The sequence below is a fragment of the Trachinotus anak genome, unplaced genomic scaffold, assembly GCF_046630095.1.
Source record: "Trachinotus anak isolate AG129_WGS33_773 ecotype Australia unplaced genomic scaffold, CSIRO_AGI_Tana_v1 ptg000032l, whole genome shotgun sequence".
Lineage (NCBI taxonomy): Eukaryota > Metazoa > Chordata > Actinopteri > Carangiformes > Carangidae > Trachinotus > Trachinotus anak.
This window is the reverse complement of record NW_027273883.1, coordinates 7,594,745-7,610,084: the sequence shown is the minus strand read 5'-3', so window position 1 is coordinate 7,610,084 and position 15,340 is coordinate 7,594,745. Positions and strand designations below refer to the sequence as shown.

Genomic DNA, 15,340 nt, shown 5'->3' with positions numbered 1-15,340 from the left:
GTCTGTCTTTTGTGTCTCAAATGAGTCCAAAAACTACAATAATACATTTAAGCTTGCAGAAACCTAAAATACACAAAAGAGATGTTGAATGGACCTGTCAACATTCATTTACTGTAGTCAGCATATAGTAGCCTCCTGCAAAGACTCAGCGGTCCTCATGGGTCCCTGAGCCAACTTTAAAACATCAGACACAAGCATTAACGCAGACATGCACAGACACATACACACTGCATTGATCTCATCTGTTCCAGCCTCCTGCTGCCTGACTCTGCTGGGCTCTGCTGGGCTCTGCGCTTCAGCTAATGGTCACTGCAGAATTAATTACCACCATTCATCTCATTTTACTCAGAAAATACAATGTTACAGTGATTTCAGAAAGTGTTTGGACCCCTTCAAATTTTTTCACACTTGTTATGTTGCAGCTTTGTGCTGAAATATCCATAATACTACCCAAAACAGCCCATAATGACAAAGCATTTTGAAATGTTTAATAATTTAATAAAATTTAATAAAAAGGAAAAACGAAAACTAAAAACGAAAACTTTCTCATGTCCACACAGGATCTCTGGAGCTTCTACTGTCACCCTACTCACACATACACGCTCAAACACACGTTTTCATCTCCATACCTCTCTGTTTGTTAGCATACTGTCAGCTCAGTGAACACAAATATCAGAGTGATTTCTAGGCTCACACAGTCTCACACCAATTACACTGTTTTGTACTGGTGTCTGTTACACTTGGCAGTTGAAGAGCTAAAGCCTTTCAGATTTGCAGTGACCAAGCAAAAGAAAAACACTCGACTGTTGCTAAGCCACAAGTCTGCGTTTAGCCTGAAATCCTGGCATACTGCTGAAGACCAGACTAATTGGGACAAGACTATTTTGACACAGTAAACCGAATAGAAATTCAGGTTGGGCTTATTTCATTTTCTATCAGTCCAGGGTGTCAGTTTTATTAAAACATCACATGTCAGACAATCTGTGCTTTGGCATAATTAACGATTTTATATCAAACGATGATTATATGACTGGAAATAGCTTCTTTGTCATTATCATGTATAATTTTCAATCTGCATTTTCAGTTGGGGTAATTAAAAGTGACCTGATCTCAGTCAGTGACACAATCATTCTTTCATAGTAGGTAGAAGCCACAGTCTTTGACCTGGGTCATCTAGAAATGACATGTCATCGTCATTTTCATCCCTCTGATGGTGTCCAGCAGACCACAGCGGACATCATTATGGGAGAACCAATGACCAGGCTCACATCTTCTGGGGGAGGTTTAGATAGCAGCAGGTTTCCACTCTAATGGTGGGCCAAATTAACTCAGAGATGGATCATGCTTTCAGTAGGGTTAGCACATAAAAAGCCTAATTAGATCATTTGCATGACCCAGAAGCACTCCGGTTTCAACACAGGGGATGAAGGTAGAAAATTACTTGTCTCAGAAATGGTACTGATTCCTCAACTGTGTGCTGACTGGCTGACTGATTTCATGACACTATTGTCCCTATTATATCCTATATTATCTGTGCTATGTCCTAGAATATTGTATAGAATAGAGTATATAGAATATACTTTGCAAAAGTTAGTAAAACTTTTCTCACCAAAGTCAAAAATGTTTTTGAATCAAATGCAATTTTTCTTTTCCTACAGTGTGCGTCTATTTTCTATTTTCTTATTGTACAGCAAACTGTAACACAGGTTTGGAACAACTGGTAACATCATAGGATGAAAAATGAAGCCAAAAACTGCAGTTCCTCAAATGACCATGTGAGGCTGGCTGCAAAAGTATCCAGACTCTCATGTTAAAATGCCAAACTTGACAGTATAAACAAACATGTTTACAGCCGAGTACAAAAAAATGTTTTAGTCTCTATAGCTAATTTCTATCTTCATGACAACTGTATGGAGGTTGAATTTTTATATAACTCACCCCTTTAAATTTTAATTGTAAGGCTTAAAGTTATGCATAATTGAGGGCATGTTGAGTGACAGGTGGGTGTACAGTTGCTACAAACCAGAATTCTGAAAGTCCCTGCTCCACACGCCCAACCATTTTTGGATCAGCTGGGGGTGTTGAGGCGTCACAGAGATGTCCAGTCTATTGTACTGAAAAGTGCTGAACTTTTAAAGTTTTGAGATTTTAGATTCACCATTTACATTTATCTTTAATTATTTTCTGACAAGTGATTGGCAGTTTAAAACAGATAATACAAATAGTGGTTAATGGCAGTATCGGTTTTCCAGAAAATAATGCACCCTTATCTCATAAGACTGAGGTCACTGGTCAAAAACGAAAAAAGCTTTTACTCTCTCAATGTACCAAACAGTTTTCAGTGAGTGAATGAGTCAGTAAAAACTCTTTTTTTAGTTCTGGTTTAGGGAAACCACATTTGTTTATTCACATAAGGCTTGAAAGAGAGCAATCTCTAAGATACCACTACCCTATTTTAGTCTCATCCCAGCACAATATGACATCAGTAAATGTTAGCTGGAATTTCATTTACTTATAGTTTACTTGTTGTTCTAGTCAAAGTGAAACCGAAAGTGAAAAACAGATCTGAGAAAACGGAGGAGTGTGATTTCTTTGTAAACTGGTTTTCACCCAAATTATCAATTTATCAGTCGTATTATTCACAGGGGTCACATGAGTACAGTGTGATATCCCTTATCCACATGTGGTAAACTGAAACAACATATCTGGGAGTTGTTCAAAAAACTTTAACCACAGTGACTTCTGAAACTGGACAGTTAGATCCACCCATTTCCTGTTACTGAGACACACTGCATCACTATCAACTCTTCCCTAAATGAGAAAATGAAAAGCAAAGACCTTCATTCTCAGAGTTAAAAAAAAGAAAAACATATCCATCGTTGAAAAAAAAAAAAAACCTAATGTCTCATAAATTGGCGCTGACATGAAAGTAAAATAGACAACAGATTAGATGACTACATTGTTAGTTTAAATAATTAGCACATTTCACCTCTTTCAAAAAGTATAGTCATTTGAATGGTAATAAGGTTTTTTGATGCTAAAGATTTAACAGTACTTTTTAACCAAATGGTTCTTGTCAAAATCATTTTAAATAAGCTCTTGCATGTTCGCACTATGACAACTGCTTTTCCTGAAGAGGGGGATTTTGAGTGTTGTTCCACAGAGGACCGACGGGTCATATTAAACTGCCTTGGCTCTGTCTGGTCAAGATAAATATGCAAGAGGGTTTGAAGGCTTTATTTATTCTAAAAAGTCATCACAAGCACGCGTCTCTCCCACATCCAGCTCTGTCAAGTGTAATATTCATGCTCAAGAAAAATGCTCGAGAGCCTGTCACCTACACTTCTCATCTAATTAATGATCAGCAAACTGGTTGTCCTCACACACACGGTCATTAGAAGACTATCCAATCAGCTTATTTGTTTTTTTCTCTGCCTTTCCACCGACAGTGGATGGATGAAAATTGCAATTATCTAGTTAGCCCATCATCCAACCTTGACGGGAAAAAGAGAAATCTATATGGCTCCCTAATGAACACTGAGCACCGCTGCTGCCATTTGATTAGGGACTTAATTGTGATAATAATGAACAAATACACCCAGCACTGACTAAAATGGTTTTGTAAGCATTTCTCTAATTAATGGCTATTTGCCCACTGATGCCGATGAAAGAGGAAATCACTAGGGAGACACATTTTCCTCCCAACCCACGGAAAGTTAGACAGCACTGTGCTGACCATGAAAACGGTCTAGTAAGCTTTCCATATGAAGCTATTGTTCTCACTCTCGGGGAAAACCCGATCCTGGCCAACAAAGGCCACTACATAAAAGATGATGTTTTCTTCCGGGGAGCCGCTTAAATTGTAGGTCAAAGCCTTGACAGCATTATTCAGCCATCTCGAAAGTAGGCTGAAACCATGTCAAAACATGATATCAACAATGCAGACAGGCCAATGTGCAATGACAGCAGCCGGGCAGCTCACACTGGCTCTCTGGTGATGCAGAGGAGAGAATAATTGTCAAAGCGGTGGCAATAAACACGCCAGAGGCCGCACATCGCGAAGAAGCAGGGGGAAAGAAAGAAAAAAAGACTGGAAGAAGGAGTAACAGAGACCGTGACAGTGCTTTCTAAAAATTAAAAAAAAATAAAAATCACAAGGATTAAGGAGTAAGAAGAGAAGGAAAACATATGGGGACAAGCCAGGTCCCCCGGCCCACTATAATGTCTTGCCAGTACCCTGTGAACACAGCCACGCATGTTGTTTCTGACCAATTAGGCAGACATAAAGGCAGGGGGCTGGAACTCAGCTGGGGGCTCAGATAGTCTGCTGGTTACATCTAGGCCACTCTCTCCACTTCTTTCCTATTTGTTGAATCTGCCCGAGCAGCGAGGCCAAACAGAGAAGGCGGGGGGTAGAAGAGGTAGGGACGATTTCATTTGGCACCTAGCAAAGGATGTCACGCAGAGCCTGCTGCAAACAAGACCATCCCTGGACCTTTCATCTTCTCCATCAATAGCAAGCAAACACACACACACACACACACACACACACACACACACAAGCACGCACGCACACACACTCAATTATACAGTGGCTGAAGCTTGTGAAAACCTGACTGGGCTGACAGTATCTGTGCTGTGGGGCAAAGTGCTGTAGGATGCTGGAGGTCCACGGACGTTCACAGAGCAACAGTCAGCTGGCTGCTTATCCCTCTCTCTTTCTTGTTTTTATGGAGCTAATAATGTTGGCAAGAGCAGTGAAAGAGTGTAGATGATGGGGTGGAAGCATGCCTATTAGCCCTGGTTTATTTGTGCCTGATGGCGATGACCACATCAGAGGAACAAGCAGAGAAAGTAATGGTAAAGGAAGAGCCCCTACATGGGATTTTGGGCAAATCTGGCTTTATCGAAGTAATTGCCCAGGAAGGGAACACCATGAAACTTGAGAGCATCCAGTCAGGAATGAATGTGTGTGTTTTCCAGTAATCACAGGCCGTCAGAAGCAAGGATTAAGAGGAATACGCACAGTGACCTCATTATGTCAGCAGTGCCGTTAACTCGAGATAAATGGGCTTCCACGGAACTTATTGCAACATCACAGCGGCGGAAAAAAAGGGACTGACAGTGTGAAAAAGATTTTTGAGGGTCTGGGTGATGAAATCTTAGACAAGCGGAAATCTACGTTCAAGAAAAACACACCACCACTGCCAAAAGAGTTGCCCACTCACATCACTCTTTGCGGTCCTCTGTTCAACGAGGAGGTAAAAATGTGGACAAACTGTGGTCAGGGACGTGACCCTCTGCTTTTACTGGCAACTGACGCAATGCCTGCAGGCGACGGTAAACAGGGGACAAATACAGCAGACCAATGGACTGGTGAGGCCTGATTTAAAAGACTCTGCAAATATGGAAGTGCATGAGCAAACAAGAGGGAGTTTCAGGGGAAAACTGGATTTTTATTGTGTAACAAAGGAAAACATCTGCAAACTGTTGAGGGAGCCACGTCATCAGGAAAAGAAAAACCTATGAGCTTAGTGTGACTTTAAAACTGCTGAGGAACATTTACAATGTTCACCTGCACCACCCCTACACACACACACACACACACACACACACACACACACACACACACACACACACACACACACTTTAGTGTTGTTAAATTTGGGGCGAACAGTACGACCTCACTAACCTCTCAAGAGAGTAGGGCAGTCAATTCATTTTATTCGTTCAAGATGGGATATAATCCTCTACTTCTGACCCTGCCCCACACCAATACACACACACACACACACACACACACACACACACACACACACACACACAGTACACAGAAAGGTATAAACCAAAATAAACAAATATTCTAGTACAAAGCAGCATAAGTGCATTTTGAAACCATCTACAAAGACTTGTGTGTGAACGCACTTGCACATGAGGTATGTTCACAGACTGTAACACACCTCTTGAAAAGCTTGCCTCAACAGAGAGACTTACCCTGAAGCTAGTGGCCCTACCACAAAGGGAATGCGGGGAGAAATCTGCCATGAATGCAAAAAGGATGTTAGCTAACATCTCCCCTTTTTACCTCACATCCTTCCTTCCTTTTCCTCTCTCCATTTCACCCGATCACTTACTTCCTGCAGTGATTGCCTGGGGGAAAAGACCTGATATGGTATAGCTTCATCAGCTTTTATCAGCCACTGAGGAAGAAGCTTCTTTGCTGGGCTGTGATGTTTTTACCTGACATTTCTCTGTCCTGCCATTATTCTGCAGAAAAAACAGATTTCCCTTCTGCAGCTGTTTTGACCTTTAGGGTCATCTGTAAGGGCCTCGTCCTGCATTGTTTGTAATTGCGTCCATGCAAACCAGGGGCTGTGTATTGACTCAAGGGGAGAGAAAGATAGAATAAAGAAGTAAATCAATATTGTAGTTTCTAGCAAGCAAACTTTTCATTGGTCAACACCACGTCAGCAGAGTGTCTCTCAAGTGTCGCAGCAGGATGTCTAGATGTAGAACTGATGTATTCTGCTTCAGACAGTAAACTTCAAGATGGAGGTACCCTGAGGAACTTTTGACCACAAGTAGCACTAGTAGCACTGTGGTTGTGAGCAGTGATTTAATTAGAGAGCCACCGATTTGTTTGTTCTCCAGCAAACGCACAAGAACGAGGACGATGTGATGCACATTCCCACCAGAGGTCTCACATTATTCCACTGATCCACATGTGGCAGGAACATCCACAGAAACACAGCAATGTGCCAGGAAGTAAAAATGAAAGTCACAACGCAGGATTTCAAATGGCTCAAAGACTGCTTCTCAAGGACGGTGGATTGCATTCGACACGTTTGTTAGACCTCCACGAAAAAGAGAAAGAAAAAATGAAAACTGATCAATTACATAGACTAGAGGGTAAACGAGGTGTCAATCATGCTCAGGAGTGCTATCTACTAACACCATGCAATAGACATCCGTTCATTTAAAATCAGTGTTTTAACTCCTCACCATAAACAGCATTAATGGTTCAAATGTGCTGTAACAGAATGAGTGGGTTTTATCAGTCAAGGTCTGTTATATAAATTTGCAATTACTGCAGTTAGAAGCACAGTACAGGTTTAGTGTGTTGTCATTTTGGAGTGTTTTGTTTTGATAACACCACAGTCAGTAATGAGCTGACAGACAAAGACCTTTTGCTCTCTCAACATGATAACATAGTGGGTTTGCTTTGCCTGGTGTAACACCTAACATACACTGTGTATGTATAAAATAATCAATGTATAAAACATGTGCTCTGCAGGCCGCAGAGATTATTATTATTATTATTATTATTATTATTTGAAGCTTCACTTAAGCCAATGTCACACTTGTTTTTCTCACATGGTTTCAAAAGGGATCTGTCTACGATGAGATCAGCTGCCGCAGTTATCAGTTTATCTGTGAAGGAAACTAATAACTGCTAAGTGGTTTTGAGAACTAACAGAAAATAAATATAGCATATCATGTTTGTGTGAGAACAGCTTACAGCTAAACGTCTATCCATCCATAATGCATTAAATTCAATTATGTACATTTTATAACACTGTACTTTTTCAAAGTTGCCTTTTTAAATGCACTGTCACTGTTACATGCAAAGACTTTTAGCTCATTTTATTACATCATATGTTTAGATTCACTTACTTGCAACCAGAAATCTTTATTGATGTCTTCACTGCAATGAAGGTTCTTATATATAGAGAGCATTACTGTAGTTAGAAGCACAAAAAAAGCCCAACAGTAGAATAACCAACTGGATTAACGTGAGTTAGAGAGTAGTAGGAAAAGACAAACTTACAAGTACGTAAGCTAAGGTATTCTTGGTGAAACAGTAACCAGGTGGTAAACTCATCCCTGCCTTCCAGTCCTTATTTTTGACATTATTATTGCTGCTCATAATGACTATAATGATAATAACAAGCTGAGAAACTACTGTAATTACTGTAACCAGCCCAAGGTAAAACCTACCATGTCTACAGCATCCATATAAAATTAGCCCAAACAAACATCTCAGAAATTAGATCAAAGGGTCAATCGCTTCCTGGGTGGAGGAGAAGGCCTGCATCACTGCCCCACAGCATTGATACGTTGATAATATTTCCTTATACCATTGTCTTGCACAACACATCAATATCAAGTAGGCCTGGCTACTGACTCCCCCTGCATAAACAAGACCAAAGACAACTATGGGCTCACATTCCAAACACCGGCCGCTGACATTTACACAGCGACCACAGAGGAAAGGAAAAGCACAAACTCTCCAGCTCTGTGGGACCACTAGGAGGGTGTAAGCCTTTTCTTAAGACTTTGTTCGTCTTCTGTTTCTTTCTTCTCGCTCAGCAAGACGGCCATTTTCCTGGCTCAGAGTGGAGGTTGTCTGGCATACCTGGTTCGTGGCGGGAGACAGTGGGGGAACAAGGGGCGGAGAGAGGTCACGGTGCTCAGAGGCGGCCAGGAGGCACCAGCTTAACGGCAGCATTTTATTCACACAGACACCCAGCTCACCGGTCATTACTGCTATAAGGGGATTTCAGGTTCAGCTACAAGCTCACCTATTTGTGAAGCTTTGTGTTAGGTTTGTGTGTCTGTGTTTGTTATTTTCCACAGTGATACTCCTTTCTCTGTAAAATGAATAGTTTACACAGCATTCTACCTTTAAGTCTGACTCTAAAACAGACAAGTGGCTCTTTTAATAAATTGCTAGCTGTGTATGTCTCAGGAGAAAATAAAATAACATTTAAAACTCAACATTTTACTGCATGTATATTAAACATCTAACATTATGGTAGAGTGTGGAGGGATATCATCCTCATAATTCAAGAGCATCGTCACCGAAATGTGTTTCAGATACATCGGCTCAGTGGTTGCTGTGTTTTTTGGAAGTGAACTTGACCTCTGACCACCTGCATAAATTGGCCTACATGAGGCAGAAATGTATACCACAATAAATCTGATTTCCCCAATTCATTGTTTATTCACTCAAGAATGTTTTTGGGAGGCAAATAAATCCAAACTGAAACTGAGAAAACTGCACAGAACCAAGGGATTTTTAAGAAGACATTTTCGGTAAAAACCCGCCAACCATGAAGAACAGTTTGGCTAAATGTCCCTCCAGCTGTTTACTTATCTCATGAATTGTGTCTTATCAGTGTCATAGACTGTTTCTTACAGTTTTATTGACTTCACGGATTAAACTGTTTTGTGCTCTGTTTGGAAACACACGTTAGCATTTCTAAGCAGTACTCCTCTTTATTCTGGATTACACACACTCACTCACACACACAAACACATCCAACTGACCAATACATAGACTTTCTTTGTTTGAAACAGAACAGATGTACCTCAGTTGATTGTCTACACAGTGATGCAGGTGGGCTTGGAAATGGATGGATAAACACAGTGACAACACTTCCAACTGAAACTGTCAAACTCCACATTCATCCCTCCCCAGGCACTTGATCATCTAGATAAGCCAGCAAGTGCGCACACACATGCGCACACACACGCGCACGCGCGCGCACACACACGCAGACAAACACAAAAACAGGACAAAGAAGCCCTGAAGACTTTTATTGCTCCGCTGGAGGAGGCTCTGCCACGAGAGGCTGCAGTGTGTCTGTCCTCTCACTGCAGTACTCTTAGCTGTCAGCTCCATCTCCCCCCCTGTGCTACCTTCTCCCCATGCGAATGCATTAGAGGCTGCATTATACAGTATATTCCAATTATCCTCAAGCAAAGGCCCTCATTTAACTACACCGGCATATCTGTGTTAAACATTCAGCAGATGAAAGAGACAGCAAATCTCAGGTTTTACACAGCATGCCTTTTATTGCACACGTCTCATTTGATGTATGTGATGCTGAAGAGACCAACAGAGAGAGATGTGGAGGCTTCAGTCTGCGAATGAGCCTCAGCCCTGGGATTGCTCCCACCACTCTCCACTGTCCTCACTGCTCTGCAGTTGTGTTTGTTGGGATGCGCCACTTCTGCACTCTGTATCTTTTATTTTATTACTGTACTCCAAGTTCTAACCTCACTGCATGTAAAGGACATCAGCAACACAATGTGCATGCAGAAAAGGACACTCTGTTGCTCCAGGCGCACATTTTTGTGGTGTGATCCCTGCTCCCCGCTCCAGCCTCTCATGCTGGAGCCAATGAGGCAGCAACATAGCATTGCAGGCGACTCAGTCAGCCATGACATCACAGAATTACAAATAGGAGGCTGTTTGAAAATGATCGTCTTCATCCTGCTGAGGACTTTTGGAGCAGAATGGACTATCTACTAGCAGGGAGCTACTGGAACAGGTAAACAGCACTTTGGCGACTTTGGCAGTATTTGCTGGCATGCTGGGAAAGCTAGCCAGTGGTGGGCTGCCTTCAAACATTAGCCTTGTGTGATCAGGCACTCATTGTCCCTTGTTTCACCCTCTCTTGGCAGTGGGTGCACACACAGAGGAAGAAGGTGGGGAGTCTGCTTTCTAGTTGCTGGCAGTCAAGAAAAACGATGCCCATTCAGAGGTTGGGCATTGAGGCACTAAGTGGGCTGGACCAGACCCTTTCTGTTGGCTTTGGGAGGGGACGCCCTCTCTCTGCATTCCCTTACAGTGAAAAAAAAAAAACACTTTTCAGAGCTGCTCTGTGTGTACGCCACAACTCAAGCTGAGAAACTGAATTAAAAATTCAGTTCTGTGTGATGTTTCATGCAACATAGAATTAAACATCAAAACATGTTATTATTGTCAGTTTTACTTTTACAGTTACATCTAGAAAGCTGGACAAAGCTCAGGCTCACTATGTGTCAGCGTGTGCTGGCAGCATGGATGCGAGCCTCCAGAAAAAAAAAAGACAAGCAGTCTGGAACACTGCCAACAGGCTTGAGACACTAGGAACTGTAGCAACAACAGTAGCAAACCGCACAAAAACACACAAAAACACACAATAGGATATGGACACAAAAACAGCAGCATGCAAGGCATATAAGCAGGAACTGTCTGTTCTTCAATGCCTTAATAAAGACCTTCACTCAAGGAAAAAATTATTATTCTGCACGAATAATTAGGCAAAAGAGGGCGTGGTGGAAAATAACTTCTCCTCAGACGACTATGACCCCAAGGCAACAACTTTGCCGAGCTCAGCTGAACAGACCAGGCGGGCAAAGTCACATTGACATTCACTTGAAAGAGCATCAACGGAGAAGCTATGAGTCAGTGCATGAGGGCAAATAACCCTCTGTGTCCTCTGATGCCTCAGTTATCATGTAGCGCTTCACCTCTAGGTATGAAAGTGAATGTGAGCAGCGTGAGAGGGTGACAGCAGGCTGGACGTGAGAGTGACAACAGGACTTATCCATGTCACATGCCAAGGATGAAACCCATCTGCACATGCCGGCCAATGACTTCCCCGCTTCATTCGCCCTTTCCTGCCCTTTCCTTCCCACCGCCCCTCCTTCTCCTCCTCCTCCTCCTCCTCACCAGCCTCATTCGCCTCGAGTGGGTACAGATGTGTGATCCACAGACGCTCCCACTCTGGAGCCCTTATTGGACCCACAGGGCTCAACAAAGGCTGGCAGACAGCTTGAAGAGCTACTGGCCAAAGTGTCACTGCACACAGTCACATCATGTGCGGGCGATTGTGTGAGGGAGATAGTGGTGCAACCGCTAAATGCAGGACTTTTTATCATTCAGAGTGACACAGTGGAACGCTATTAAGTGCAGCTTACGCATTTTATCTGCAGTGCTAACTCATATTCTTTTTTTATTAAGTATTAATGTAATCTCAGCTACAGACAGCAGAAACATTGCAGTCATCTGTTCGTCATCTTCATTAACAGAAACCCAACTGGAATTCATCTACGAAAAGGCAAAGGCAGTGGGTAAATTTAGACAACCAATATAACTGAACTGATAAAAATGTATTTTGTCTGTTTGACGGCAGCTTGGCAAACAACTGTCCCACCGCTTCTATAGAGACTGACTGTATTGTCTGACAACTCAGACAAGAACAAACTCAACCACAGAAATATAATAACGTCTTGTGTGTCGGCCTGTTTTTGTAGACTATCTGAATAAGACAGACAACTGTTTATCTGTTGTGTTTTTCCTGTGCAACTGAAACGTACTTCTCATGAATTGAAAAGCCACAGAAACTTTAAGGGGAAACAGTATTAATAGATTATTTTGTGGGGGAAGTAGAGTGACGCCATACCTCTAACCAGATGACATGGCTAATGTTATAGATTAGACGTTTATCATCTTGCACAAATAACAGTTGTCCTGTATTCACCCCCAAATATACTTCCTGTTTTTCTCTTCTACAGCAATCTTTACTTCCCTTAAAACGCCACATCTTAGGCTACTTCTACAGAACCGGTGAGGCCGCGACATGTCAACTGTCCACACCCTGCAGACACGTTTGACTGCCATCAAACCCCCGCCGGGGTCACTACCACATCCTTACCTCTTTGACTTTCTCCCTGCGTTCGTTGGTCTTGGGGTCGCTGGGCTTGCCGCTGTCTCTCCCCAGCGGGGGTTTGAGCAGACATCCTTTGAACTTCACGAAACTGAAAGTATCCGAGTTGGCACCTTGGTCAGAGGAGGTCGCGGACTCCGTTTTGGACCTGGACAGAGTCAAATCCTCCTGCGCTTTGCCCCCGGCCGGCCGCTCCTCTGTCGCCTCATGAGAGACGGACGGTTTGCGGCTCAGACTTTTCCGCTTGGTGCTGGTCTCTCCTTTGGCCGAGGTCATGCCCCGGAGGTGCTCCTGGTCCTTGGGTCTTTTTAAGTGCTCCCGGGCATCGTTCTCGGACCCGGAGCCAACAGTGACGGGCTGAGTCTCTGTCTTGGACAGAAAAATGCGTTTTAATCGGACAGAGTCAGGCAAGAAGAAAAGGGCCCCAAAACACAGTGTTACCAAACCCGAGAGAAAGAGCAGGAATACGAATTTCTGGGACAGGCGCAGACCCATGCCCGATGCCGACACACCGGGCAACTTTCGGAAAACCATTGAAACTTTTCTTGAGACGCTGCCTTACAATATTTCTCCGAGACTACACAGTGTTTTGACAGTCTCCCCTCTCTACTGAGCAGCTCCTCTGCTGTCTTGAGGCATGTGTAAAAACCAGATAGATGCGGGATTTTTAAACACACCCCCGCGACACTTGCACAGGAGCGTAAACAGCCTGCCAGAGCTGTCTTTATCTCGCTATCGATTGGATCTGCATAAGCAAAGGTTAGGCCTGCCTACATCTACAATTTACCAATCATCTGGAAACGCAAACTCCAGAGCTTTTTTTTTTTTTTGGGGGGGGGGGGGGGGGGATTATCTACATAACACAATCACTGACATCAATAGACTGCAGGATCTGGGTTTAAAAATGTTAATCATAAAACAGCGCAGGGCTTCGGGGCTGATAGATAAATGGCACCGGCGTTTACTGAAGCACTGAGCTATATTCAAGAATAACAGGATTACTGGAGCATACGCCGGTCTAACGGATAAATGCACTTTTAGAAGAGCTAATCAAACGTCTCGCAGTCTGTCAGGCATTTGAACAAAGTTGTGTCTCGATGCATTATTCCGCGCCGTGCAAAATCGTCAATAACACACTGCCCTACGGTGCAAAACCTCAGGCGTGCAGCAGAGCATCTTTTCCTGGTCTCCGTTTACAGCGACCCACGTTGCTGCATAATAAGCTCCCGAAATCACGTTTAAAAATCACAAGCCGTTTTGTTTGCATCTATCCTGTACAGCTGGCGGACGGAAACGCGTGTATATTCATGTCGCCTGTCTGTCAATTGCGCTCCTCCGGCAGCCTCCGTTTCCCCCTTTTTCCCCCACTGGCGTCAACACGCCGGGCGAAACAAATCGGTGGATGACAAAAAAAAAAATTAAAAAAAAAAAAAAAAAAAAAGAAGAAGGCGGGTTTTGTCCCGTGTGAAGTTATCCTAGCCCCCCGATCCAAATCCGTGGAATAAACAAATCCACCGTCCAGTCCGCCGGGTCTCCAGCAAAAACGAGACACACACCGCCGCGTCGTCGCTCCGGTACCCGCCTGCCTGCCCGCCGTGCCTCGGTCTCTCTCGCCTGTAGTGCGCACTTGTGTCGCTGTGCCGCGGACGTCCGCTTGCGTAAAAAGGCGAGAGGAGAGGGCTGGAAATGTAACATATAGTGCAGGCAGGGCGAGAAAAGAGGAGGAGGGAGAGCAGGGAGAGGGGGTCCACCGCTCGACAATCCAGTGGGCTGGTCGGATTTCTTGATGGATATTCACAGCGGCTTATCAAAACACAGTTAAGCCGTTTGAGCCGTTTGGACAAAGGGAGAGAGGTCTGAGTGGCTCTGTACGTTAGAAAACCATCCACACCCCCGAGGAGAAGGAGTTTGTTTAATCCTTGAAAAGCCCTTGCGAGAGGGTAGATGTATCTGCTACAGATGCCTTAACAGACACATTGAATTAAATTAGCGATACAGTGAGATATAAATAAAGAAAACACTCATTATTAGCCACTATTTTTCATTTAGGGAGGGGACGGCAGCCCACCATACCAGACTTCCTTTGTTTTTTGTTTGTTTTTCACGACCTCACTGTCCATTGCGGAAAGGAGTTGGGACAAACCCACCTGATGAAAAGTGACATTTATTCACACAGTCTATTAATTTCTTTATTTAATTTTAACTTAACTTTAGTTAAACAGTGACGTTTCTCATATTTTTAGCCCCTCATATCCTTAGTTTGTGGCTCTCATACAATTAGCATTTTTCCATGTGGGAGTTTGACATTGACCTTAACGAACTGGCGAAGTATTCGGTTCCCTCAAGCATAAACACAAACCAAAAAGTTTGAGGAGCCCAGTAAATCGTCTGAGGACACTTACCGCTGTGTTGGAGACATCTTTTGATTCCTTACAGACCCCTTTATCAAACTGAAACAAAAAATATCCAGTTGGATGTACATTAAAGACGATTTTTGACGAGTTTCCCACACTGCAACCGTTGATTAGCCAGGCTAATTTAGTTGCCGGATGTGACGTAAACCGTCTTATTGTAAGCTAGCATCACCAAAATTTAAACTTAAATAGCCTTGATTATATCTAATTATTATTATTATTATTATTATTATAACTAATTAATTATAACTGTGATTATCTGTTTTTCACTAGAATAATTTCTCATTGTTTCATATTTTTTTAATATTCATATTTTTCTGTTTATTTCACTGGAGGGCCGCCATCTTTGCTTGGATCAAGAAAATAGTCACCTCATCAGAAATGAGTTCAATTTCTTTTTTATTGTGCAGCGCAGAGGCTATGTTC

General features: G+C 43.0%; 1 protein-coding gene across 7 annotated transcripts in view; it reads right to left on the bottom strand.

Moving 5' to 3' along the window:
• Positions 1 to 15,061, bottom strand: part of LOC139613564 (mannosyl-oligosaccharide 1,2-alpha-mannosidase IA) — a 182,322-nt gene extending 167,261 nt beyond the window's left edge. For 2 of the 7 annotated variants that reach the window (XM_071470323.1, XM_071470324.1), the window contains exon 1: positions 12,489 to 14,177. In XM_071470323.1, coding sequence (XP_071326424.1) covers positions 12,489 to 13,034 — 546 coding nt within the window. In that variant the 5' untranslated portion in view covers positions 13,035 to 14,177. Of the gene's footprint in view, positions 1 to 12,488; positions 14,178 to 14,902 lie in introns of those variants that run through there. The other 5 variants (XM_071470328.1, XM_071470330.1, XM_071470325.1 and 2 more) reach the window with 5 other exon arrangements.
• Between the last annotated feature and the right edge of the window lie 279 nt (positions 15,062 to 15,340).